A 23,813-nucleotide genomic window follows, 5' to 3' on the forward strand; every position below is an offset into this window, starting at 1 on the left:
ATTCGTGACGTTAGAATTAAAATTGAGTTTTTTTCACATCCATTAGGTGTTTATTAATGCCTGTGTGGTGTTATTTTTAAAATGTTGACATTTTTGAGTTAGTAATTCATAAAATACAAAGGTTCCATCTCACAAAACATAATGGAATGTAAAAACTTTGACGCTCAATATCTCTGAACTGCCCTAGACGGAGATAGAACCTTATCATTCTAAACTCACGAATCGGTAGTGTCGGAAGTGTCAATTCCGAAATATCTTGTGGATGGGGTGCCGCTGTAGGTGGCACAAGAGGTTAAAACACCTCTGCTCCTCGTTGAGGGAAAGCGAGGCAAACGACACAGGGAAATCAGAGAGTCCGACATAAAAAGCTCAATAAGTGAAGAGTCCTTTCATAGGCCTCTGGTTCTCCTTTCATAGGTTCTAGTTTATTGTCTCTTACCATCTGGTCACGCGTCCCCGTGATCTAGAAGTGGCGTGGGAATGACAATGGCTCAATAGGGCCCATTCTCAGAGCCCTGAATGCAGCACAGTGGCTCGCTCACGTCTTGGCTACTAATTAGGAGAAAGATAGCCTAATGTGGCACCCGTTTAGCCGTAATTTAGGTTATTCCGGCTTAATAGCAAGGTATGAACACACATAATACAATACAACAAAAATAACAACAACAACAACACACATAAAATTACATTTTAATCACAAGTTCTCTCTGGCAATAAACAGTACATGTTTATCTGCCTGACACTTTCACAAGTAGCAAGAGATCCGTTTCCATGGGAGTGACGCTACATACATGGGTTTAGTTTATTGGAATTGATAACACAATTAGTCCTTGAGTGTAGCCTGTCCATTGTTGTGTAGACCTACAAGCCCATTTTGAACTGTGGCCATATTATTAGGCAGTGTGATGGCATTGTCACTTTCAAGCTCCTACAAAACATGGCCTTGTACAATAAAATATTTCTGGGCCCCATCAAACTATTTAGTGGAACAAATCCTTTCTCTGGAGCTGTGAGAAATACTATAACCCACTGATAAGTGATAACCCACAATGAGCGTTTCTCCTTGGAAACGGCAAGAGGAAATTATCGAACTAACCATACTTTGTACAGACTTTAGCACTGCTATTATACCTCTCATAACTGAGATATATGCAGAAACATCTGATAGTCCACCTCAAGTGATGGGAGTTTGTGTCAGTGTGGCTTTGGGTAGGATTTGGGAAACAAGATGTAGTCGAACAGATCAGTCATTATTACCATCAATCATACAATGTGTCCTTGCTTGCTCTATGAACGTGAGAGAGACAGGAGAGAAAAGGGGTGAGTATACTTCTGTCCAGCAGAGAGTGTGCAAAAGGGTAGTGGCGAGTATCTGAGAGAGGAGATACGGGGTGTGGAAAGAGAACGTACAGTGTAGTGTGCCCTGCTACTGTGCAGGCTGAGAGGCTGGAGGTTGTGAGTAAATGAATCATCTATATGTTACAGTACATGTGGGAACACGGGACATGTGGGAACACAGGACATGTGGGAAAACTAGGGTTAGGGTTAGGTGCTAGGGTGCTACGGTTAAGGTTAGGGGTAGGGTAAGGGATAGGGATAGGATTAGGGTTAGGGTTAGGGTTAGACATGCCAGCATGTACCAAATCGACGTAGCACCTAACCCTAACCCTAGTTTTCCCACATGTACCGTATTCCCACATGTACCGTAACATATACTGTACATCATGATACGTCATCTGAACTAGACTCGTTGTATTGTACTTGTACTCTGCGATGACAATGAAGTTGAATCTTATCTAATCTAATCTAGACACATCAGGGAGCTGTTTGAATGTAATATCCTGTTCTTCAGACTTTGGGAACCACAAATGATCAGTCAGGAGGAAAAATAAAGATGAGTTGTATGATGATGATGATGATGATGATGATGATGGTGGTGGTGTCCTGTCTGATGAGGTACAGAAGACAAGGGGAACATAGAAGAGGAGGAAGAGCAAGAGTGGAGGAGATTTCACTTAATGTGCACGTCTTTGTCATTGATTTTGCTTTCACCACTGAAGAACGATGATTGGTAGTATTTTTGGATTCAATGGTCATTTATTTTTAAATGGTTGTTATGGTCATAGAATTATTCTATTAGAATATGCATTGGTCTTGAATTGGGCATTGTAGGCCTATGCATAGCCTCAGTGTGTTTTTGCACTCTCAAATTGAGGTATGAGCGCCTCCTATGGACACAGCACCCCGCTCGAGATGCTAGATTAGATGTGCTGTTGCTATAGCGTTGTACTATGGAGGACCAAGTCTGTCAAAATATTGTACGACCGAGAGGGGGCGGTAGAGACCTGGAAAGTAGCGGAAATAGACAAACATTGCAACGCTAAACCAGCCAGTAGTTTAGTCACACAGAGAGAACTAGGAAACGTAGGTGGACATGCATACATACAGCATTTGAATAAGAAAAACAAAGGAGTTTGGCTTCTAGGCCGGCGGGATATATTAATATTGTCTTCTGTGCGATCCAGATCAAACAAATCGGTGGAGGGAAAAAGATCGAGTTTGTAGGTAAAGGTTTGATATTGTACTTATTTCATCTAGCCTAATAATATCACATTTGCTCTCTTACTTTGTGGCAAGCTAATGACAATGTTAGCCTGTCAGGCAGCGAGCTAAGCGCTGTGCTTCCTCAGTGATCGGGTAGAAAAGGGGTACACACCGTGCACTTTGATCCAGCAAAAGAGTGTAAAAGGGTAGTTAGTGGGGGTATGTGGGAGAGGAGATGGGGGATGTGGAGAGATGGTGCATGGAGCATGCTGCCCTGCTGCAGTGCAGGCTGGAGGCTGGATGTTGTGGAGGTGTCTGAGCTTGGTGGAGCTATTATTATTATTATTATTATTATTATTATTATTATTATTATTATTATTATTATTATTATTATTATTATATTTTATATATATATTATTATTATTATAGCTATTATTAGCACCGGGTGACAATTCGTGACGTTAGAATTATAAGGTTCTACCTCCATTTTTGTCAAAATTGAGTTTTTTTTACATAATCTGATCCATTAGGTGTTTATTAATGCCTGTGTGGTGTTATTTTTAAAATGTTGACATTTTTGAGTTAGTAATTCATCAAATACTAAGGTTCCATCTCACAGAACATAACGGAATGTAAAAACGTTGACGCTCAATATCTCTGAACTGCCCTAAACGGAGATAGAACCTTATAATTCTAAGCTCACGAATTGTGAGATTGCCCAAAAGGTTTGGAGTTTCCTATAGTAAAAACCTACTACCCTACACATGTTGTCAGGCTTAGAAGCAGAGAGGATGTGTGATCTGTATATGTTTGCTGAAACAGTGGCTGTGTTCGGAATGGTATACTAGCATACTAGCATACTCAGATATACTGCCTACTACTAAATGCATAATCTTCTTCTTTTCGTGTCCACAAGAGAGTCACTAGTTACAAGGCTTGGGGCTTAGATGTGGTTCAACCACAGCTGAACACATTGCTGTCCCTTGGCTTCTCATTGAACTCTGCCAAGTCCTAAGATGATGTGCATAATATGCTCCATGTCTTAAGTGAGTGCATGAGTGCATGTCTTCTGGTTAGGTCTTAAGACGACTTGACAGACAAAAATGTCTTATTTTGGTTAATTAAGACATCTTTAAGACATCTCAAGACAAGGTGATGGCTGGGTAATAAGTATGCTAAGTATGCTATTCCGAACACAGCCCAGTGGCTGTTTTGAAGATGTCGTAAAGTAAAGGTGTACTTTGCTTTATGACATGTGAGAGGCATTGATACTCACACAAAGCGTCTCTATCCTAACTAGAAATGGAAATGAAACGGAAATGTATTAAGAACAAGAAGCAGAAGCAGCGTTTTCTGTGCGTCTGCGGAGCCGGACGGACGGAGGCCTGTCAGGATCAAAGCGAGCGGTTAGATGCGCGTGCGCACTGGCTGCTGAACACTTAGCAATGTAGCCAGCTGTTCGTGACTTTAGAATGATAAGGTTCTATCTCCGTTTAGAATGAGAAGGTTCTATCTCCGTTTAGAATGAGAAGGTTCTATCTCCGTTTAGAATGAGAAGGTTCTATCTCCGTTTAGAATGATAAGGTTCTATCTCCGTTTAGGGCAGTTCAGAGATATTGAGCGTCAACGTTTTTACATTCCATTATGTTTTGTGAGATGGAACCTTTGTATTTGATTAATTACTAACTAAAAAATGTCAACATTTAAAAAAAATAACACCACACAGGCATTAATAAACACCTAATGGATCAGATTATGTAAAAAACTCAATTTGGACCAAAAATGGAGATAGAACCTTATAATTCTAACGTCACGAACTATCTTGGTGTATGGGGGTCATCCTTAGGTGCTGGTGCTGCTAGCCGACTCGTATCAGCCAAAGACTAGACATTATGGCAAATGAGCATTTCTTTCTGGAGAATCATTTTTACATTCTTGAAAAGTCTTGACAACACTGTTAAGTGACTGTAGCCCAATAGTTTATAATACAGTCTCTCTGCCTTTCTCTCTCTCTCTCTGTCTCTCTGTCTCTCTCTCTCTCTGTCTCTCTCTCTCTGTCTCGCTCTCTCTCTCTCTCTGCCTTTCTCTCTCTGCCTTTCTCTCTCTCTCTCTCTCTCTCTCTCTCTCTGCCTTTCTCTCTCTCTCTGTCTGTCTCTCTGCCTTTCTCTCTCTCTCTCTGTCTCTCTGCCTTTCTCTCTCTCTCTCTCTGCCTTTCTCTCTCTCTCTCTGTCTCTCTGCCTTTCTCTCTCTCTCTCTCTGTCTCTCTGCCTTTCTCTCTCTCTCTGCCTTTCTTTCTCTCTCTCTGTCTCTCTGCCTTTCTCTCTCTCTCTGCCTTTCTCTCTCTCTCTCCATCTCTCTCCCTCTGTCTCTCCCTCGCACTCTCTCTCTTTCTCTTTCTCTCTCGCTCTCTCTCTCTCTGTCTCTCTCTCTGTCTCTCTCTCTCTCTCTCTCCATCTCTCTCCCTCTGTCTCTCCCTCGCACTCTCTCTCTTTCTCTTTCGCTCTCTCTCTCTCTGTCTCTCTCTCTGTCTCTCTCTCTCTCTCTCTCTCTCTCTCTCTCTCTCTCTCTCTCTCTCTCTCTACTGTTCTAGCATTGTGACTGCCCTGGTCCTAAGCATAGATTTGTGTGATGACTGCTAGATGATTCACTTATTTAGACCAATGTACTTGTCGCTTTTGATGCTCCATCCATAGCATGGATGGCGAGGGGGCGGTGTTCTGTGTTCACACCTTTGTTTTCACTCGCTAAAACGAGTTAGTGAGATAACGTTGAAGCAAAGATACTCCAGCTCCGGACAGCATGCCCCCCGCTGCGGAGAATGGACGTTCTCATCTGTCATTTTGCTTGCAAACCAGTTACAGGCAACAGTGAGTGAGTGAGTGTGGGTGGGTGAAGCAATAATATTATTCTGAAAGAAAGTCCTTGCCAAACAAGTTTGCTTGCAAGCCAACTAGAGAGAGAGAGAGAGAGGTTTTAAAAGCCTAAAAAGTAGGGATGTCCCGATCCCACTTTTTCACTACCGATACCGATACCGATACCTGGGCTTCGGGTATCGGCGATACCGATACCGATCCGATATTTGTATAAATTTTTTGACCCCTGAATATTTTATTTTTATTTTATTTTATTTTTTTCCTAACACCAGGGGAGCCACCCCTCCTAAATTTCGTTGTTTGGTACCTGTACTGTAGCAATGACAATAAAGACCATTCATTCATTCATTCATTCAAATACCTCCCCAGTATATAGTCCACACCAACAACAGTTAAATTAAAGACTGCCAGCCTTTATTAAAGCAACAAAAATAGTACTCTGCAGTACTCAGTGACCACCTCTCTTAAAACGACATGGACTTTGCTTTTGTTAATTTTCCATTCGAGCAGCATCTCCTCCATGGCTGCCTTAATGGAATCCCCAGTGTGTGAGCCACGGAACTCACGGGCATGCAGCACCGCTTTCTTGAAAGTAAAATCAGAGTCTATCCAGTGTGCTGTGAGACTCAACAACGACATTGGACACACGTCTGAGCTCCAAATGTCCGTTGTGAAGCTAATAGCATCGACATTCTCCAATACTTTGGCGAGGAACTCACACACTTCATTGTGCATTTTCGGGATGGCATTTTCGGTTATATAATGCCGACTGGGCAAAGTATAACGCGGCTCTAGGTGTTCAATTAAACTCCGAAACCCCACATTCTCTACCACCGAAAGTGGTTGGTCGTCGAGCACAATAAACCGAACCAATTTCTCCGTTATTGCTTTTGCAATTTTGCTGTCTGGGGGGAGTTTCTCTCGCATCTCGCCAATGTTATGTTCAATAACGGAGTCGAACTCAGAGCTTGTAGTCGGAGCTGGCAACTCCATTTAATCAAACACGAGTGTAACACAAAACGTAATACGGCACATGTCGTAAAGCCCAAACTGTCGTAAACACAGACGTAACACAGACGCGGATCGGGCACGCGGATCGGAGCCTTTTTTTTTTCTGGTCCGATCTCCGATCCAGCATTCAGGACCAATATCGGGTCGATATCCGATCTCAGTATCGGATCGGGACATCCCTACTAAAAAGTATCAACAATCTGTATAGAAGTTCTTTAAGTAGGGTCAGTCGGTACACATTTAAAGTTGGATGAAGTTGTCAAGCTGATTGAGAGTGAATAAATAGCATCTCAAGCAAATTTGAGAACAGTTCAAAAAGTATAGCCTAAATGATTTGAAAAACACGTTTTCATGCAACTCACGGTACAAGTCTGGACATTTAAACATTGATTTGAAGTTAATAGGCTTGAACATGTACATCTCAAAAAGTGTAAATAGTTCAATGGAAGTTATTTAAGTGGAGTCAGTCTCCACAGAGATTGATAGATAGGAAGAGCCTTGGATTGCTCTGTAGAGTGGGTATATAGTCCAGTCTTGTTTAGGCCTAAGCTAATGAATTACAGTACAGTTCAACGAAATGCCTGGGGGGGGGGGGGGGGGGGCAGTTGAGGTATTCTGAAACCTGTTTGTCCCGGACTGTACACATTCAAATCATATTCAAGTAGTATTTACATATTCATATTGTGATATAGACTATAGAGTATATTACACATAAGACTCATAGTGTTTACAGTTACAGTTTACAGGGGTGTGTGTGTGTAATGATATTATAGATCTGGTGTGAAGATGTGTCAATGTAGTTTCTCTTCTGAGCAGCTACTGGCAGCACCTGCTCTTGGTCCTGATGTAGGCCTATCTCCTGTGGTGGCTCCCCCCGCCCAGCCTGTGTAGTAGATGATTGTTAGGATGGCGGGACATTGTACACCGCGTTTGCAAAACATTAGGGACACCTGTTTTCCATAAATCCTAAAACCGCTGCCACATCATGGTTGTGAAGCGAAACCGCCATCCTTCTGTTATTAACCTGATTATCTACACTCATTTGTGAATTTGTCACGTGTAATCTTTTAGATTATGGTTTGGTTTATCAATGAGTTTGTAAATTATTCCTAATTGGCGGCCCCGTATTCATACAAGCCAGATCGATGCATTATACTGGAAAAATCAGCTGGTCATTGTAATATTGTTTAACAAACCATATAAGCAGATAAGGCTTATGTGAACATATTAAGGATCAAGTAATTTGTTACAAAACAAGAGCATAGTTAGCAGTTACTTATGACACATCTGGATCATTTCCTCCACAGCCTCCTCATTGGCGAGACACAAGTAGTGTAGAACGCAGCAGGCCATGATGCACATTGGGATCAAATCAATCCTGTTCATATCAAGGTACTTCAGACGACGAAACCGTCCTTTGAGAAGTGCTGTAATTAAGATCTGTATGGCAAAATGAAGGGCAACCATAAGTTGTTGTGTGTGCAGCGAGTAACATTATAGCACAACAGTGATAGTTATGTTAGAAGTGTCTAACCCTCAGTCCAGCAGGATCTCAATTATAGCTATTGGCATGTTCATGTGTACCTCCTAGTTCATTTTTTTTTGTTTAGTTTTTTTCTGAGTGGGGCAGTCACACTCATATATATATATTTTTGATTGCGATAGAGACAGTAGAGATTTGACAGGAAGGATGGGTGTGAGAGAAGGGACGACATGCAGGATATGTCCGCAGCCAGAATCGAATCGGGAACCCTGCGGTTACATGGTCGACGCTTAGTGCGTTACGCCACCAAGTGCCCCCTGGTGCCAAGACATGGTGTATCTCACCCAGTGTCTCCATGATGAATAGCTCTTCAGATGAATAACCTGTCTAACCTGGACTGATTCTATTTAGTCTACAATACAACTAGGGTCACCCGTTCTTCACTCTGGTTGGTTTTGCAAGTTATTGACAGGGAATAAACAGATTTTCTGTAGGCAGTAAACTAGCTCAATCACATTACTAATTATTATTGCAAAACCAACCTGTGTGGGAAAACTGGTGGCTCTAAATACAACCCGTACAAACCTTTCAATGACTGTCCTGGTGCCTGACGGAGCATTTTAAAGTCGTCCTCTATGTACAGAGGTACAACCTTCTCTGCATAGTCGGGGATCCTATGTCTCTGTTGATGTGCAGGGGCTGCCACTGCCAACATATCTAGTAGGTGTCGGTTCACTCTACAGTCCTGCTCCTGGAGAAAATAGCATAATCTCATTAGCTGGCTAGCTCATTTTAGATCAATAACTTGACTTCAGTCTAACGCTAATAATACGCCAATAGTTAAAATACTGAAATGGCAAGCCCTGTTTTGAGTTACTTAACGTTAGCTAGCTAACATGTAAACGGAGTATTCCAGTTTCTACAGTATTCTACAGCGCATGTAAACACCTTATTCGGAATATTACAATAATAACCCGAATATTGACCGTAATCGGGATATAGTGTGCATGAAAACGCTGTCAAGTGTCCTGCATTCGGGTCCACTCCCGTTTAAATGACAGCAGTCCATACTTTAAGAGGGGATAAGGTATCATTTGCATATTTAAACATAACATTTCCGAAAAACTTGTAATACAAAAAACAATTGACCCAATGTAAGTAATCAACTGGGGAAGTTTCATGGTGATATCTAGCCTATAAAACGTTTTACCTCTTAAAAAAAGTCCCCAGACATATTTTGCTCCCCTCACGTGATTGGTGCGTTGCTCGGGTTGTGGTTGTGAGCCCAGGGTTGTGGTTGTGATAGAGACATGAGCCCAGAGTTGTGGTTGTGATAGCATAGATGCTCTGTCGGCTAAACTCCGCTGCTGCTTGATAGACAGTCTCGTGCCGCAAACTTGAAATAACTTTTCGCTGCTTCAGGCAGCTAGCTGTACGTCCAGTCCTCCACGGCAGGATGGAGAACACACTCACAGTAAGCAACCTATTTTCGAAGTAATTATGCGGATGGTAAGGTTGGCTTGCAAGGCCGGTGCTAGCTAAGGGCAGGGGGGGGGTCTCAGCCCACCCAAAATCCGATCCAAAGGAAAGAAAACATTCAAATTAAAATGTTTAATGTAGGTCCATATAATCTAGTCATCAGGCAGAGACATATTTGACACTTACAATGATTCTTAGGACAAAACAACACAAAACAACAAAATATAATTGTTGATATTAGTTGACTAGGGTGTCTACTTACATTAACTTAATTATATATATATATATATATATATATATATATATATATATTAATGTATTTTAATTGTAAGTTTTTTTCTTTAAACACTGCTGTTAGATGTTTTCTGTTTCTGACACCCAATTTAATATGCTATGATGAGGGTCACATTTTCATCCTCATGAGCCCTTTTAACTCAGACCTGCCGCGCTCTTTCAGCATTTTTCTTTTGTCTTTAGATCTGTGTAGTCTAGTTGATCTACAAACAATATCTATACAGACCTTCTGTATTGACTTGTGAATCGTGAGTCAAATGCTAGACTGCGTAGACTGAAGACCCATCTCTTCAGGTTACATCTTAACTGCTCCTCCTGAGACATCTTCTGTCCCTCACCACTGCGTCTCCTAAAGACACCCGCTTTCCCCTCTACTGTGTCCCTAAGAACTTCTATTGCCCCCCTTGTACTGTTTCTCAGTTTCTCCAGTAAAAAAAAAAAAAAAAAAAAGGTTTTAGAAGAAGGTGATAGGAGAAGGTTTTTCCTTCTATCAATGGCCCCGGGCCCGAGCTAGAGTACTCTTCCTGCAACGAATGGTGGATTGATGATTCACATGCTTCGTATTCAAATGTATTGATTGTAAGTCGCTTTGGAATAAGGCGTCTGCTAAATGCCAAAAATGTAAATGTAAATGCTGCCCTTTGTTGCACTCTGCCCCCCATTCATTCAGGTGGACTGTGCGCTGCCTGGTCCCCCCCCGGTAACTCGTCACCATGCCATTCCCCTTTGGCAAGTCCCACAAGTCACCGGCGGACATCGTCAAGAACCTAAAGGACAACATGACAGTGCTGGAGAAACATGACATCTCCGACAAAAAGGCAGAGAAGGTATTAAGGAACCATTCTCTGTATAATCCAACCCCTCTCCCTGCATCTGGACTAGCCACCTCTAGAGATTTCTGTTGAAGTCAAGAGACGGGGTCTTCTCTGTCTTCTCTTCTCTTGAACTGAACACGGCATAGAGTGGGGCAACTGTGTGGAACCCTCTCCTGAAGTACTATTTCAAAAAATTAAGATATAACAGGATTCTGAGTCTTAGCTGTTGATGGTGAACTGACTAACTCTCTTCTTGTTTACAAACAAATCAGATAAGTGTATGTCATTGTAATTGTGTGTCCCCATAAACCAAGTGAGCATATAAACCCATATACAAACAAAATACGAAGGACAGCAATTTAGAAGGAATAGCAAAAATATGTTTCTTTTATTTGAGGTATATGCTGTGAGCTACACTATGTGCTAGGGTTTGTATGGCTGTGTGCTATACTAGATGTAGTAGGCCTGTGTGTTGGTGTGTGTGTGTTGGTGTGTTGGTGTGTTGGTGTGTGTGTGTGTTGGTGTGTTGGTGTGTGGGTGTGTGGGTGTGTGGGTGTGTGGGTGTGTTGGTGTGTTGGTGTGTGTGTGTGTGTGTGTGTGTGTGTGTGTATGCAAAACAAAAACAACAATCAAGTTGAAACAAACACAAACCTTACTACAATCAATGAAAAATAATAAAGAAAGTCCAGAGTTCTAGATTCAGAGTTTGAGGTCTACCAAGCGCTTGGGTTTTGTTGGGGCACATATGAAAGAAAATTAAGTCCGTGGTATCACTGATACGGTAACTCCCAATTACTCACGGTACCATGTGGAGCTAAAGCAGATGCGGTAGCAACGAAGTAAGATGGTACTGTTGTTGGGTTGACTCGTTGCACACACGGACTCAGTCCTGATGGCGGCAATGTAGATAACAATCCTCTGGTTCAGTCTAGGGTACAAGTCGCTGCTCCGGTAGCAGGCAGAACGTCCACGGTTTGTTCGTTGTACACGTTTATCATAAATGAAAAATAACGAACCGGCTAACCCTTTAAACTGAAACAAAAACCCGGAATTTCTTAAACGTCAACAATAATCCCAACCTAAATAGCAATATAGTAATACGTTGTCGGCGCACGCTCTCCAAACACAGGTGTCTGTGTTTTCCTCTCACTCATTCATTCATTTGTCCCGCCCCCGTGCACTTCCTCAAACTCTCAACATAATGACTTCTCAAGTGATTTGATTGGCTTAGGAGCACATCACTCAAACACTCTGACCTTTTTAAAAATAGATATATATATGCTATGTGAATCACAGCACATGCAAATAACTGCTTAAGCAATTTTACATTACTAAATATAATTCAACAATAAAACTCAATAAATAATTAAAACAACTTAAATAGGCCTAACAGAAATAAAGTTCCCCTTAAACCCGGTTCAGACTCGATGCCTGTGTATGCGTGGCGGAACTGCTGCGACTCTCACGCTTGCGGCTTCAATACTGGCAGCGCGTCTTCTGAGGCTCTAACTGCGGAGCTGCTACTGCCAGCCCTATCTTTGTACATTGAGTTTTGCCTTTGCGTGCGTGACACCCAGAAAAAATAGGCGAGAGTCCTAATCTCTAGATGGCGTGCCGCGGCAGCCAGCGTGAGACACGCTTGAGACGTGCGTCTCACGTGCGCTGTATGGCTGCTCTAACCTGTTAACATGGGCTGTATGGCTGCTCTAACCTGTTAACATGGGCTGTATGGCTGCTCTAACCTGTTAACATGGGCTGTATGGCTGCTCTAACCTGTTAACATGGGCTGTGTGTCTGCTCTAACCTGTTAACATGGGCTGTATGGCTGTTCTAACCTGTTAACATTTGTTATAATTAACAAAAAGGAAATAGACAAGGAGCTATCGAATGAACTCCAAATTAAAAAAGCAGCATCTTTTCCTTCCCCTTCCTAACTTCTTACAGGCCTACAAGTCTATCCAAGAGAAGCAGAGTGTGAAACAGGTTCCTCTTAGGTGTATGGCTGCTCTAACCTGTTAACATGGGGTAGTGGTGGTCTAGTGGATAGTGAGTTGGACTTGTGATCGGAAGGTTGTGAGTTCAAATCCCGCCTGAAGCCACACCACTACTAGTGTGCCCTTGAGTAAGGCACTTAGCCCTCAGTTACTCCAGGGGGAATGTCCCTGTAATTCGTAATTGTAAGTAGGGATGCTCCGATCTGGATTTTTGGGGCCGATACCGATCACCGATATTTTTCCTCAAGATCAACCGATACCGATACCGATTTTTTTAAAAATACATAACTGTAGGCCTACTGACTGGATAGCCTACATATTTTTTGCTTTTTAGACAAAAGTTTTGATCCATTAGGCACCAAGCAAACGCAGACCCATTTTTATGGCATAGTAAAAGTCTGGCCTATCACCCAGTTAGGGCCTGAAGCCCAAGTCAGTGATATGGCTGTATAAAAGACATCATAAACGTGGCCTTCATGGTTTACATACTGTTACATCCTCCTATGTTTTCTGTTCAGTTATCTGTCTTCCCCAGGGAAAAAAAAAAAAAAAAAAAAAAACGGTTTTTGCGATCGGCCATTTTTGCCGATCACCGATCGAGTCATTTGGAGTGAAATCGGCCGATTTAAATCGGTGGCCGATAAATCGGAGCATCCCTAATTGTAAGTCGCTTTTGGATAAAAGCGTCTGCTAAATGGCAAAATTAATTAATTAATTAACATCAGTGTTTCCTCCAGGAATTTTTACAATGGTGGCGGGTGGCCGTGACCGCGCGCGTAGCGCGCGCGATTTTTTCGCGTGCACGCGCATGAAACGCGCACGCGCGCTCAAAACAGCGTTTTTTTTTTTTTTTTTTTTTTTTCTTCTAATCACAGCCAAAACTAGAGGATGGCCAAAAAAAATAAATAATGAATATACAGAATATAAACTTGTGACTGACAGTCACATACACACACAAAGATCATCAGCTATAATATAATACGAAGTAGGCCTACATGAGCACAAAAGCGGCTAACGTTACTGATTAACTGTTTACTGTAGTGCAGAGAGATGGTAGTCGTAGGCGGCGTATCAAATGACAAAGCTAAACGTTTAATGAAGGACATGAACGATTGTCAACAACACACTCAAGCATGCCTGGATATTTGTAAGAACTCTCGCGAGATTTATCAGACTAAACCTGGATTTTCCCTTTAGCGATGTTGATGGAATACCCCCCGGATGTCACTACGGTGGCCTGTACACAATAACAATAATACCACAGTTCACATTTAGACCAATCAGGAGCCCTTGTGTCACGTCGTCAACTGAATGTCATTAATCTGATTTTGGATCAGCGGTTAGAGAGAGATGGGCGTGGATTTAGGTGCACTTTTAGTCAACATCCATTATAGCGCTGATCTAGGATCAGATATATTTTAATCAGCTAAAATGTTTTTTTTTTTTTTGTTTTTTTTTGGAGAACTTTTTTTTTTGTTTTTTTTGAGAAATCTGGATGGTGGCGGAGGAAATTCCATCGTGGCGGCCCGCCACGATGAAATGCATGTAGAGGAAACACTGAACATGGGCTGTATGGCTGCTCTAACCTGTTAACATGGGTACTGTATGGCTGCTCTAACCTGTGAACATGGGTACTGTATGGCTGCTCTAACCTCTTAACATGGGCTGTATGGCTGCTCTAACCTGTTAACACGGGCTGTATGGCTGCTCTAACCTGTTAACATGTGCTGTATGACTGCTCTAACCTGTTAACATGGGCTGTATGGCTGCTCTAACCTGTTAACATGGGCTGTATGGCTGCTCTAACCTGTTAACATGGGTACTGTATGGCTGCTCTAAGCTCTTAACATGGGCTCTATGGCTGCTCTAACCTGTTAACATGGGCTGTATGGTTGCTCTAACCTGTTAACATGGGCTGTATGACTGCTCTAACCTGTTAACACGGGCTGTATGGCTGCTCTAACCTGTTAACATGGGCTGTATGGCTGCTCTAACCTGTTAACATGGGCTGTATGGCTGCTCTAACCTGTTAACATGGGCTGTATGGCTGCTCTAACCTGTTAACATGGGTACTGTATGACTGCTCTAACCTGTTAACATGGGCTGTATGGCTGCTCTAACCTGTTAACATGGGCTGTATGGCTGCTCTAACCTGTTAACATGGGTACTGTATGGCTGCTCTAAGCTCTTAACATGGGCTCTATGGCTGCTCTAACCTGTTAACATGGGCTGTATGGTTGCTCTAACCTGTTAACATGGGCTGTATGACTGCTCTAACCTGTTAACACGGGCTGTATGGCTGCTCTAACCTGTTAACATGGGCTGTATGGCTGCTCTAACCTGTTAACATGGGCTGTATGGCTGCTCTAACCTGTTAACATGGGCTGTATGGCTGCTCTAACCTGTTAGCACGCCGAAATGAAACGCATATGCGCTGCTGAGGTTGTCGCTTGCGGTGTCAACTGGGCCTTACAGGAAGCCCCCCTGAACTGGCCCCTCAAATGGCCAACACCTATAATGTGGCCCTTCTTGTCCTTGTGTCTATGGGTAAACTAGTCTGTTACACTTTCCCTTGCTCTCCAAGATAGGCCCCTCAATATTGATTTGAATTAGGTCTGACACCGCATGTGTGGAGAGATGCTCTGACATCTGACTTAATCCTCTTCTGTGAAGAGAACCGCCTTTCGCTGACACCAGGTGGCACTAGGAGGTCCAGCACGATGTGGACCAGATGCAGGATGTTCTAAAAGAAACGTACATGAACAGATTCAAAGTTGGTGCCGGCTTCATTAAGTAAATGTTGACAATATCATGTTGTAGAAATACCAGATATACCTTGTAATCGGAGTAGTATGGCTTTTTGGTCATCCTCCTACCTCCGAAAGGGACCGGTAGCTCTTGTTGTGTTCCAACATTCTGGAGCATTTTCATGGCCTTAAACTCCTCCTTTGCCAGATCAGTGTTGGCACCATTTCTTGCGTGTGATACGTGCATGAACAATCTTACTTTCTTTTGTTGATATGTCAGTGTCACCATCTATCATGAAAGACAGGTAAGGAGACGCAGCAATTTGCACACTGGTCTTCTTTTTCAGGGTCCCCCCCCCCCCCCCAATGAAGTGGGCATATGCGGTGTCATTGCTGTATTGTGTAGTCATCTCTGCCTCATAGATCTGTCAACCGTTTCTTGCCGTTGAAACGCTGCTGGGAGGGTGGCAGCTCTACTGTGCATAGTCATGTGCCTGCATTGTGTGTGCCTTTTTCTGTTATGAACTTTGAGAGTCATTCTTGAATGTAATGGCTGCAGTCGTAAATGGTACCGGATTGTTTGCAGTATACACAGTACGTGTGCTTCGTGTCTTTACCATACCGTAGCCAAGTGTATTCTTTAAGCCATTTGGGGCATAGGTATAGCACTTGGCCATTTTAGCTGTGGCCGCTATACCTCTGGCTCGGAATCGGTTGCTGGTGTTATTTTGGGGCTCGAGAGGCCTTAGTAGACTTTCAGAAAAATTACTTTATTGTGTGCTTCATTTTCCAACGCATGCTATGCTAGCTTCCTTTTCGCGCAGAACATGTGATAGTTACATGGGGAGGGGGGCGGACAGAGGACTCGCTTGCAGTCACACACACACACACACACACTCACAAACAGAGACAGATAAACAATTGCCACTGTTATAGTATATATATAACATGATAAAATAATGCATACAAAATTAGACTGCTGTTTGACCAAATCATGTTTTGGGGATTTATATACAGGGGTTTTTTCCGCACTGATGCGACCAAAGAAAATGTTTAGTCGCACTGGACAGATTATCGGTCACACTCTGGAGCCCTTCTACTACAATTGCAGTTTATTTCTATGAGAGGCTAGCCTACCTTGTTTTGAGTTTTGCCCTGACAACATAGATGGCTGAAGTAAGCATACTGAGTTATTTATTTTTTTCTATGAAAGTAAACACATTAAATGTATGTCAGTTATGCCTAGGTGTTTTATTACTAACAGAAATTAAACAAAATCGGGCTAGCAGACAATATGCAAAAGCAAATAACATGGATTCAAATTGTTTTTAACGCTTCGTAAAAGAATACTTGGCTAATTCTGCACGTGTGTGTATGTAGGCCACTGAGGAGGTGTCTAAGAGCCTGGTGGCCATGAAGGAGATTCTGTACGGCACGAATGAGAAGGAGCCTCAGACGGAGGCGGTGGCCCAGCTGGCCCAGGAGCTCTACAACAGCGGCCTCCTTAGCACCCTCATAGCAGACCTACAGCTCATCGATTTTGAGGTCTGTCTGTTTGTCTGTCTCTCTGTCTGTTTGTCTTTCTTGCCTAAGTAATGGGACAGTGAAGGAATTATTTGTGCTTCTATACTCCAAAAGTTTTTTTTTTTTTTTTTAAACAATTACTATGAGTTTAAAAGTGGAGATTATCAGCTTTTATTTTAGGGATATTTGTGTACATATTGGTTTCATCATTTAGAAATGACACAACACTTTTTATACAGTCCTCCAGGACTTTCAGGGCACCAAAAGTAATGGTGCGTAGGATCAGGAAGGCTAACTCCAGAGCCACACTGGCTACCTCTACCTCAGCAGCGCATGTGTGCTGCGGAACTGCTGCGGCTCTCAGGCGTGCGGCGTCCACACAAACAGTGTGTATGTTGCGGCGCTGCTACTGCCAGCCCTATCTTTCTACGTTGAGTTTGCCTTTGATAATGGCCATTAATAAAATATCATATACATCAATATTATTTAATTTCATTATACATTTAAAATAAATGTAATTTACATTTAATGTAGACGGGGAAGCGTGTGCTCAATTGTAAACTTACAAAAATATATATAATAAAACATCTAAAATACTGCTAATAAAAAAAAGAAAAAATGTGGGTTTTCTGCTAAGAAAACTACCGTTTCTATGACTACCGTATACGTAGTACCGGTATACATACTATAGTATAATAGTGTCTATACGGATTTGTAATTCGAAACGAATAGCAGAAGTGTTGAGTTAAAACATTTTTTAATAATAATTATGACATTACGAATTGACTCCAAAGCAGTTACATGAATGTATTTTCTATTGGAACATAAATTACCATGACCAGCATTGACTTTTGTGCAAAATCAGACACTACAAAAAGTGCTTTCTTTACTGCAGCCAGTGTAAATAAAGGCGCTACAAACAGAGCCTACCTGTAAACAAGACATCACTTGTCCCTCAGGAAAACATACAATTTGCTGTAGTGTGATTGTCTCAAATAGCACTATTTGCATTAGAAATTAAAATGTGCAAAACACTGAAAATAGTGCAATAGATGAGGGTATTTTGGGGAACCAAAAAAACTCTGGACATTGTAAACCGTAAAGGCCAGGTCAATTTTTTTAACCCAGCGAAAAGCAAGAGGTTCCGCGGTGCATTGTTGAGTGTGTTGCGTGTCTTGAGTATATGTTGAGATACATATATCTTTCCCGTACCTACTGTGGGGATGCTGCACTGAAATGTTATGGAGCTAATAGGCCAGTCTGTTTCAGACCATAACTTGTTGCAATTGCATTCAACCTTGAATAGTAACTTGTAGTAACCAAAACAGGATTCAGAAAACATTGCTTCAGCTTTGAATAATTAGCTTTTTGAAATCTAAAAATCTAAAATCATCCCTCTTCAATTGTGTCATTTTTGTCAACAGGGTAAAAAGGATGTGGCTCAGATCTTCAACAACATCCTGAGGCGTCAGATAGGGACACGGACACCCACGGTGGAGTACCTCTGCACCCAACAGAATATCCTCTTCATGCTGCTCAAGGGGTGAGGGGGGGTGCAAAAACTCAGGGTCCTATCATTATAAACCACTAGTGCTTGTTTCTGTGACTGGTAATAAATGCACAATAAATGATAATCCTATTCCAATGTCCTCACAGGTACGAGGCTCCAGAGGTTGCTCTAAATTGTGGGATCATGCTGAGAGAGTGCATTAGGCATGAGCCGCTGGCCAAAGTCACCCTGTGGTCGGAGCAGTTCTACGACTTCTTTAGATATGTGGAGATGTCCACGTTTGACATTGCCTCAGACGCATTTGCCACTTTTAAAGTAAGTTGTCAAAATGGGCCACCATATCTCAGAACTGAGGATCACAAGGATCTTCAGTGTATTAGATACCGGTACACATTTTTTTACAGGAGTTTTTTTCCAATTGGTTTTATGTGGTATTTACTAGGAAATAATTTGGTAACAAATTTGGTGCCTTTGCGTTGCGTTTTCTGTGCTGCATGTGTTTGTTTATTGCGTTCGAGTTTACCTTGCAGCACTCTGGCGGAAGCTGATTTAAAGTCTGCTTTGACAGTTTATCAATATCTGCCAACCTGAAAATAGTTAAATAGCGCATCAGTATCAGATTTATGTTAGCTCTCTAACATATGGCTCTTTCGTCATTCATCAGTTAACCTCATTGACGTTAGTTATTTGCGGAAAGTAGCTACAAAGGGATGGAAGACCCATTGAAATTAGTGACTCCTTGCTACAGGTCAAAGCAATAAAATACCTCTCAAAAAAACAGAATTCCGTTTTTCCTTCAGGTGTTAAAAAATAATAAAAAATGATGTTGCTAGCTAGCTTAGGCAACAACTCTGTCTCAAATAGTAGTACCTGGAAGTACTAGTAGTATCGGAAAAGTGCTACAGGAATGTGGGAGAGGGTCCTTTAAATTGTGAGCACATTCTTCTATCACTTTGTTTCAATACAAGCCAGACCGGCTAATTAAAAAATTCTCCAGATCTCTAAAGGAGCCGTGAGAACAACGTGATTTGGAGGTATGGCTATTCGTTTCTTTGAACAAGGGAGTGCCAAGCGCCTCCAAAATCATTCAGTTTGGACATCCAGCAGCGGGCTGACATAAACCTTGCATTTTCTATGCAAGGTTTTCAAATGGTGTGATCACAGCATAAGAGTGGAGATTCTAATCTCTACATACTGTATTGTAGAACCATTCCCTGTATTTCTACAACATTTAGGGGCGGAATCACAGGACAGAAGGTTGTGTGGTGAATGGAAATTGTGTGTGAAAAACTTTTTCTAAGAATTGTTGAACAGAAAGTAATGACATTAGGGATGTGCCAACCTCGCTAGACTTGTATCCGTACTTGTATCTGTTAATTAGGACTTGATATTTGTAATCGGATGATACCCATGATCGGACAACCAGGGGCCTGTTCCACTAAGCGAGATTATCTTCTAATCGGCGATAATATTCTAATCGGCGATAATTTAATCTTGCGTTCGGTTCCATCAATGTGGCTCAAATAATTCTCTGCTTGGTTGCTAACCAATCCTTCTGAGTAATTCTGGTCGCGAGCAGGTTTAGAGGTTGGTTTAGGTAATGCGTGCGTCAAAATTGTCTCACAGGTGGAAACTATATCCCGAACGACAGTTCCGTCAAGTGTCTTTTAGGAAATATTAGTTCCCACTTTTTACGAGATGGATAGATAGATAGTTTGACTGTGTGATAGATACATAGATCATTTGATATTTTGAAAGTGTGATCGATCGATCGATAGATAGATAGTTTGATTGTGTGTTAGATAACTTGATATTTTGAAAGTGTGATAGATCGATAGATAAATAAAAAAGTGTAAAAAAGAGGTACGTCTATGACCTTGCACTGCTGTTGTCACAGCAGTCTGGCTGGCGCAGGGGTTAAGGCAGCCAGCTAGAGTTCCAAAGGTTGCGAGTTCAAGACTTGATTTAAGTGATGTTTTTTTTTTTTTTTTTTTACATTTAACCGAAGCCTTCATGCAACTCGATTTACAATAGATATATCTGTCTAAGTGAATCATCTATCCATCAGTAATCATAAGAAAAAATAATCTATCAGTCATCACTCAACGCTTGTGTCAGTCACAGAACAGCATGGGTTGCTTGCACTGTTTTATTGCGTCATCAAAAAAAACGAACACCGAATGTCCTTTCGCTATTTTTGGCCGAATAATTTCGGTGGACGAACTTTCGGTGCATCCCTAATGAGATTTAAATACTTGAACTGAAGGCACAGGTGGTTTTTTGATGCGCAAGTCAATCAGGACGCATATTAGTGAGCTCCTGTCACTATTCCTCCTCACAAAATGCAGCAGGCACATTGCACATATCTCCCATTTGTTTACAGACAGCTCAACAATAAAGTAGTTATTTTGAGATGGAAAGGAGAGTACTTGGCACACCCCTAATTTATATAGTTTTTTTGTTATACCTTTTTGTAGAAAAACCTTTGTCAATTCATGTTCTCCTGATTTGACGTCTTATGAGTGAATGAATGAATCTATGGGATGATGAACATGCAAAATATACATTATTATAAAACATTTAGATTCGATAGCCATAAAACCAGCCCCACATTATTTACGGATAACGTCTGACGACTGACCATACATTTTGTGTAGCCACATCAGGATAGGTGAGCAAAAATAATGCATTGTGCCACATGTGGTTAATGTGAATGGCAGAACTGATTAGAATAAACCTTGATTATTTTTGCAACGTTCATGCATGCAATGTGGGGCTGGTGTAAGTGCCCTATTTAAGCACTTACAAAACACTTCTGAAAGAAGAACAAGTAATCCATAAGTTATTTCTTTGTAATTACCATTTGACCATGTTATTTCTATAACTGTGCTCATTGATTTAAATCACTTTTATGTTACTTTCCAGGATTTGCTCACGAGACACAAAATTCTGAGTGCAGAGTTTCTGGAGCAGCATTATGATAGGGTGAGTCCTCATTGTGCTGAACTAAATAACTGAACTGAACTAAACTGAACCTTTGCACTAACTAAATACAATGAGATGTACACTTTCAGTACTTTTCATTAGTATTCAATAGGGATGTAACAATGCACTCAACTTCACGATACTGGGTTCACGACACGATTTTCACAAAAAAAAATGTTTTATGAAAATGAAATTGCAGACAAATTAGGACTGACAAATATTATTTTATTTATTTCTCAGACAAAAAAATTCTCAGACAAAATACGGTATTTTCTTAAAGAATCGCCTATTTGTACCTCTTCATAACTGACAAAATAAGGAGTTATTATACTGTATTGTTTGTTTTTGTTGACATAATGGGATGTGTTCAGCTTGGCTCAAATCATATTTTCAAAAAGTATTGCTGCTGATATGTAGTTCCACAACTGAAGACAGGTCATAGAAATGATCTATTTGCATGTTATAACGCATTTTTCCCTTAGTTGACATTTTGATGATGACCCTGCATTCAGAATCACTTCTTTAACTGCATTCCCAATGTCAGTGTAGCTAGTTTAGCTGGGGGTACTCCATCAACGTTGCTAAAGGAAAATCCAGGCTTATTCATATTTACCTCCAGGAAAGCCGATGAAGGTTTTGGAATGGCCATCACAGTCCCCAGACTTGAATAGTATTGAAAATATGTGGAGAGATCTCAAACATGCTGTGCATGCAAGAAGGCTGAAGAATATTTCTGAGCTAGAGGTGTTCTGCCAGGAAGAATGGGGAAAATTCCCAAAACAAGAATTGAAAGACTCTTAGCTGGCTACAGGAAGCGTTTGCAAGCTGTTATAGTTGCCTGAGGAGTTACAATACAAAGTACTAGCTGACAGGGTTCCCAAACTTTTGCACAAGGCCTTTTTCCTTGTTTTATTAAGCAGTGAAGCTCTTCCTATTGTCAATAGTATTGAACTCATCATTTAACAATGCTCCATTCTGAATGCAAAGCCTGTGTCCATCACTGTGGGAAGATCACACAAACTTGAGTGAGTTTGCAAACAAGATGCATACTTTTCTGAAACACAATGACATGTTTACTATCCCATGTTCTTTCTTCTTCCTCTCCAGTTCTTCAGCGAATATGAGAAGTTACTCCACTCTGAGAACTACGTGACTAAAAGGCAATCCCTCAAGGTAAGGCTTTGGGTCTCGATCTGGTCATAGTAAACAGGTTTTATGTAGTACAGTAGTTTTATGCTACTTTTAGAGGGCTATAAATAGCTGTGGTCTCTGCTGTTGAGTTCCTGGAAATATCACCCACAAGTTGACCAGTATAGCACCACCTTGTGGATGGAGTGGGTTTTGAATATGCTTTGTATGTCTTGGGTAAACCCTAACAAGCTATTTCAATTGTTGCAAATGTCTGTTTCTTAAAGGGGCGTTGTAGTCGTTATAATTTGAATTTCCAAACATCCCTGCGTATCTAAAAAGTCACTACATTTTGGCTAGTTACTTTGCAAAATGAAACACTGCTAGATAAGATAGATGAGAACTTCATCTCCATAACCTTCTTACATTTTAAATGGACGGTTTCATTTAGTATTGGCTGTCATCTGTACCTACCTGAAGCTGTCACTGTGTGCACTGCTAGTGCTGGCTAAAACAAGAGGGATGTCAAATGTAAACAAATGATACTATTGGTTAAAACAAAAAAGGCTAGAATGCGAGGGACACTTTTTAAACTGCATGTTTAGGGACAGTCAGCATACTTTTCACAATTTCACAGTGTTACTTCAACCTGTGGAAATACTTAAAACTGGAACTTTTGTTTTTACAACATGGCCCCTTTAACTTGCAATCTCTTGTGTTCCAGTTCTGTTATCAAATGTAGCACCCAAACTATGTAATGGCAATTAATGCGTAATGTTGTTTCTCTGAAACCATTTAGTTGCTTGGAGAGCTGCTTCTAGACCGTCACAACTTCATCATCATGACCAAATACATTAGCAAACCAGAGAACCTCAAGCTGATGATGAACCTTCTTCGAGACAAAAGCCGTAACATCCAATTTGAGGCCTTCCACGTCTTCAAGGTAAGCAATTGTGAAAAAGAGTAGATGATGTATTAGTGAATGCGTGTAGTTATATTGTAAGATAAAGTATTACAAAACTTAACTTAAGTGTTATACATTGTACTATATGTGAAGTATTTGATGAATTGCATATGCATTCATTTTAAACATTTAGCAGAGTAACTGACAGCAAGTGCTTTCAACTTTACATTTACATTTGTAAATGTAAGCTGAACCTCTTTCAACTGAAGAGGTTGAAACAACCCCACTTGCAGCATTTCAACTGACCATCCATTTTCCTCTTCCACCAATTAGGTGTTTGTGGCCAATCCAAACAAGACTCAGCCCATCTTGGACATTCTCCTGAAAAACCAGACCAAACTCATCGAGTTCCTCAGCAAGTTCCAGAACGACAGGACGGAGGACGAACAGTTCAACGACGAAAAGACGTATCTGGTCAAACAGATTAGGGATCTCAAGAGGCCGGCCCCACTGGAGGCCTGA

At 41.3% G+C, this 23,813-nt stretch overlaps 1 protein-coding gene across 2 annotated transcripts; it reads left to right on the plus strand.

Annotated features, from left to right (window-relative positions):
• Positions 1-2,481: 2,481 nt before the first annotated feature.
• On the plus strand, positions 2,482-23,813 carry cab39 (calcium binding protein 39; the record flags this gene model as incomplete). Of its 2 annotated transcripts, none has more annotated exons than XM_080547822.1 (9): positions 2,482-2,565; positions 10,355-10,511; positions 16,621-16,785; positions 18,189-18,307; positions 18,421-18,589; positions 21,200-21,259; positions 22,367-22,432; positions 23,187-23,330; positions 23,625-23,813. In XM_080547822.1, exons 2-9 carry the CDS (start codon positions 10,398-10,400, stop codon positions 23,811-23,813), a joined length of 1,026 nt encoding a protein of 341 aa, XP_080403948.1. In that variant the 5' UTR covers positions 2,482-2,565; positions 10,355-10,397. The 2 variants fall into 2 exon arrangements, with proteins under 2 accessions (XP_080403948.1, XP_080403949.1); XM_080547823.1 differs by having other exon boundaries at positions 2,507-2,561.

This window comes from Nansenia antarctica (genome assembly GCF_963989245.1).
Source record: "Nansenia antarctica genome assembly, chromosome: 17".
Taxonomy (NCBI): Eukaryota; Metazoa; Chordata; class Actinopteri; order Argentiniformes; family Microstomatidae; genus Nansenia; species Nansenia antarctica.